Source organism: Vicugna pacos, chromosome 1 (genome assembly GCF_048564905.1).
Source record: "Vicugna pacos chromosome 1, VicPac4, whole genome shotgun sequence".
NCBI lineage: Eukaryota > Metazoa > Chordata > Mammalia > Artiodactyla > Camelidae > Vicugna > Vicugna pacos.
In genome coordinates, this window is record NC_132987.1 from 113848617 (window position 1) to 113853448 (window position 4832).

General features: G+C 57.4%; 1 protein-coding gene across 3 annotated transcripts; it reads left to right on the forward strand.

The window, feature by feature from the left end:
• Nucleotides 1-730: 730 nt before the first annotated feature.
• On the forward strand, nucleotides 731-3346 carry OLIG2 (oligodendrocyte transcription factor 2). 3 transcript variants are annotated; one of them, XM_072975031.1, is made up of 2 exons: nucleotides 731-815; nucleotides 1598-3346. In XM_072975031.1, the coding sequence occupies exon 2, from the start codon at nucleotides 1667-1669 to the stop codon at nucleotides 2636-2638; it is 972 nt and encodes a 323-aa protein (XP_072831132.1). In that variant the 5' UTR covers nucleotides 731-815; nucleotides 1598-1666; the 3' UTR covers nucleotides 2639-3346. The 3 variants fall into 3 exon arrangements, with proteins under 3 accessions (XP_072831132.1, XP_072831184.1, XP_072831229.1); XM_072975083.1 differs by having other exon boundaries at nucleotides 754-815; nucleotides 1595-2638; XM_072975128.1 differs by having other exon boundaries at nucleotides 761-815; nucleotides 1611-2638.
• Nucleotides 3347-4832: the final 1486 nt, after the last annotated feature.

Below are 4832 nucleotides of genomic sequence, written 5' to 3' on the forward strand. Positions count from 1 at the left end.
CGCAAGGCCCTGCCCCCAGCTGGGGGCGCTACCGGCCGCTGGCCGAGCTGCGGCAGCCGCCACCTCCTAGAGGCGCGCTTGGAGTGCGAAGAAAGTAGGAGCTTTGTGCCTGGTTATCACGTACATTTGGGGCTCAAAATGCACACGTGTTGATGAAACCCATGAAATGGAAACAGGTGGCGAGAACCCAGGGAGAGGAAAAGCAAGGAAGGAGACTCGCCCCAGCCCCAGCCCCAGCTCCTGGGTCGCCAGGGTTATCTGGGTATCAGGTTAGTTTGTGTGCAGAGCCCCCAGCCCACCCCATCCCCCAGCCTGACTTTGTGGTCCCGTTTTTTTACAGAAATTTGACAATGTACCCTCTCTCCCTCGGTCCCAACCGCGTTAGGCCCTCTGAACTACCCCCTCCCCCCCGCAAGCCCGCCCTTCTCCCCCTCGCCTCTCACACGCCCTCTTGGGGTCCTTCCTCCAGTCCCTCCCCAAGAATCTCCCGGCCGCGGGCGCCCATTGGCTGTGCGCGGGGAGGAGGCGTGTGCCCGGCCCCGCGAGTTTCATTGAGCGGAATTAGCCCGGATGACATCAGCTTCCCAGCCCCCCGGGCCGGCCCAGCTCATTGGCGCCGCGGCCCCTCCAGGACCCGCACATTGTTCCCCGCCCCCGCCTCGGCCACCGCCGCAGTCGCCGCCGCCACTGGGCTATAAAAACCCGCCGAGCCCGGAAAGGTGCGGATGCTTATTATAGATCTACGCGACATCAGCGCCCGGGGCCCAGTTCTCTGTTGCAGCTTTTGGGAAAGAGCTCCTCTAATTGCATCCACAGTAAGTGTCCCCGCCCCCCTCCCCCCCGCAACCCCAGCCACCCGAGCCTACATCCCAGGGACAGACGCCTCTCTCTTTGGCTGAGACCCGGGAAGCTCTGGTAAGGGGACCTGGATCCCGCCGCTGCCCTCCAGTTCTTCTAAGCGGCTTTGCTGCTTTGACCCTCCCCATACTCAACTTAGCATCCCCTTCCACCAAAAGCAAGAAGTCAGGGCTACAGTAGTTTTTTCTGCCTAAGTCCCAGTCGGATGGAGAGCCCTCTGCGGGCCCCGGACGCAGCGCGTGGAATCTGGGCCCCGTGCGGGCGCTGAGTGCCAGTCTATGTGCGTGTGTTTGCTGTGCGGTGTCAATGGAGATAAGGTGGATGCGTCTGAGGAACAAAATAAATACTTCTCTATTTATATCTCCATCCCTCCCAAAGAAAAAACATTATTTGCCACTCGTTTATTCCAGCCCTGGAGATCCAGTCTCCTCATTCTTAATAAAAAGCATAAAATCTCTAGATGCCACCCTCACTGAGGGGTAGCCAATGTTCCCTAGATTAAACAACCTGTGGATGAGAGCGGACAGGAGGCAGTAGAGAGGGGAAGAGATTACTTAAACGTACCTGCATGCTGAAGGAAGGAAGGCCAGAGACTGCGAGGTGAACCCAGAGTGCCTGGACCCCGCGCTGCGGTGCAGGCGGGAGCAGCTTTTCTCTCTCACTCTCCTAGTGCCTCTCGATCTCAATCTCGATTTCGATCTCTCGCTCTCTCTCGTGTTTCTTCTCCTCTCCGCAGTAGGCGTCGGTGGAAGCTCTGAGGCCCGAGAGAGGGAAGACCCTGCGAAAGCTGCCACTATCCCTTGGGGCCATGGACTCGGACGCCAGCTTGGTGTCTAGCCGCCCGTCGTCGCCAGAGCCTGATGACCTTTTTCTGCCGGCCCGGAGCAAAGGCAGCGGGGGCAGCGGCTTCACGGGGGGCACTGTATCCTCGTCCACGCCGAGCGATTGCCCGCCAGAGCTGAGCGCCGAGCTTCGCGGCGCCATGGGCGCAGCGGGCGCGCACCCGGGGGACAAGCTGGGCGGCGGCGGCTTCAAGTCATCCTCGTCCAGCACTTCGTCGTCCACGTCGTCAGCTGCTGCGTCGTCCACCAAGAAGGACAAGAAGCAGATGACTGAGCCCGAGCTGCAACAGCTACGCCTCAAGATCAACAGCCGCGAGCGCAAGCGGATGCACGACCTCAACATCGCCATGGACGGGCTGCGCGAGGTCATGCCGTACGCTCACGGCCCATCGGTGCGCAAGCTCTCCAAAATCGCCACGCTGCTGCTGGCGCGCAACTACATCCTCATGCTCACCAATTCGCTGGAGGAGATGAAACGACTGGTGAGCGAGATCTACGGCGGCCACCACGCCGGCTTCCACCCATCCGCCTGCGGCGGCCTCGCGCACTCAGCACCCCTGCCGGCCGCCACGGCGCACCCGGCGGCCGCCGCGCACGCGGCACACCACCCGGCGGTGCACCATCCCATCTTGCCTCCGGCCGCCGCCGCCGCCGCCGCCGCTGCGGCCGCCGCCGCGGTGTCCAGCGCTTCCCTGCCCGGCTCCGGGTTGTCGTCGGTCGGCTCCATTCGTCCCCCTCACGGTTTGCTCAAGTCTCCGTCGGCGGCAGCGGCAGCCCCTCTGGGGGGCGGGGGCGGCAGCAGCGGGGGCAGTGGTGGCTTCCAGCACTGGGGCGGCATGCCTTGCCCTTGCAGCATGTGCCAGGTGCCACCGCCCCACCACCACGTGTCGGCCATGGGCGCCGGCAGCCTGCCGCGCCTCACCTCCGACGCCAAGTGAGCTGGCTGGTGACGGCGCGTTCTGGCGAGCGGGGTTTGGGGGCCCGGAGGCTGCGGTGAAGCGAGGACTGGCCGGCGCTGGGGCCTGGGAGCTCAGTTCCGAGGGGGAGCGCAGCACTGTGGGCTGGGGGTGGGGGCAGTGGTGAGGACTCCAGCACCCAGGGACCGAAGCAGTGGAGCGCACTGAACAGTGGGGAGTGAGAGGGAAATTTGCTCTGAGACCTAGTTCAACCCTCTCTGGCTTTAAACAGCGCTGCTCCGGTAGCCACCACTTTATACGAAGGCACCTCTACGAGCATCCCTTCCTCCAACTCCCCTCCCCTTGCCTCCCAAAAAGAAATGATTCTAAAAACTTTGGTTTCCCTGAGAACTTGGGCCCTGGCAGCACTTCGTTATACGGAGGAGGAGGTGATGGAGGGGGAGCTTTGGGGACTCCCTCTCCTTCCTCCTTTCTTGGCAGGTAGGAAACTCTTGGGAGCCCCTCTCCAGAAGCGGCCGTCTGGCCTTGACCGCAAAGGTGGTCCGTGGCCCAGGGCCAGGGCCTACGAGTTAGTTCGAAGCTGGTATTTGGTACCAGAAGCACTTATGGTCGTGTCCAATCTCCATATCTGGATAAACCCACAACTGTCTGAGAACTGTTGCCATTCCTCCCTGTCGCTCCTATTGGTTGGGGGGGGTGTTAATAAAACTGTCAATGTTTCATTTTCAACAGCACAGTCAAGCTTTATAGACAGTCAGAATAGAACCACTTGTGGATTGGAGTAATCTAAAACTGTCGACTTTGGGTACGGGTGATTTTTAGTTACTTTACAACAGAATCTCCCTTCCTCTGCATTCTTTCCGTCTCTTGAGCACAAAGTGAGTTGGTTTCTTACCTGATTGGGGGCAGTCATTTTGATACCTGGGGTTTGACAGAACTCGAAGGATTTTGCTGTGAATATAGTTTTGGTTATTTGTCAGTTCAGTTGGCTCCTTAATTTTTTCTTTCTTGGATGTGTAAATACAATGTTGATAATGAGGTAAGTGCGTGCTGCTAAGCTGTTTGCTCACGTGACTGCCAGCCCCTCCGGATTGTAAACCGCGTCTTCTATATATTGGTTTCTTTCTGCCACATTTAACATAAATGACAAACTCCTCCACGTGCTTCCTGCCTCCCCACAAACCGCCTGGGCGCTACCAGAGTTGCAATATGAGATTCACAGCGTCTGCCACATAACATCCCTCCTCTGATTGCTGCCCCTTGCAGAGAGTGTATCATCTGTTTTATTTTTGTAAAAAGAAAAAAGTGCTAAATAATATTTATTACTTGTTTGGTTGCAAAAATGAAATAAATGATTGAGTGTTGAGATTTTAAATAAAATTCAAAGTAAGTTGGGTGTTTTCCAGCCTTGTGGGTGGTAAGATTTGCAGCGAAGCTCCCCAGGAAGGGGGGCAAGACTCAGTCACTTGGGGTCAGATTTGGGGACCATTTTGCTGATTTCGCCCTAGAGAAATAGAAGAGGGTCGTTTGACTATTCTCTCCCCTAACAAACATACTCACATAACTCTTTAAAACACTCTCTGGGCACATCCTTAGGATGCTTCTCACAAATCACTTGTTTTTATTTTTATTTTCTGCTGCCTAATCCGGAACTCCTTTTCCCTTCTGTTAAGGATTATGTTAATTGAAAATGAAAATTTCCTTTTCTGCCCGGGGAACTTTGAGCCTCGGGGCGAAGCCCCTGCCTTTGGCTGGGGTTCCCGGCACTCAGCCTCCCTGCCCTGTCGCGACTTTATTTTCTCTCTGCTCAGAGGCGGTCGCCCACCCTCATCTGCTCCCCGGCTTCGCTAGGCTTCAGCTGCGGACCAGCCGTGTGGGGCCCCGAACCTGCAGCGCCTTGGCCGTCGGGGCTAAGTGCCGCGGGAGCGTTTGGCTTGGGATCCACTAACCCTTCGCTCCCTTCCTGGAGCTATGCACGACTCTCCGCCGGCGCCCACCCAGGCCTTGAACTGCAGAATGTCAGGTGCTGGGAACAGCTGACGGCGAGCAAGACTGGAACAGTGCTCTGGCCTCGTGGTCTTCCCCGGGGTCACCTCTGTTTTCAAAATTGCAGTACAAATTTAGGACGAGGCTCTCACGAGAGATTCTGGGTAAAAGTTAAAAAAAAAAAAAGCTTCAGTCTTTCCCATCAAGAAAGATGACAGACCATGTTGCA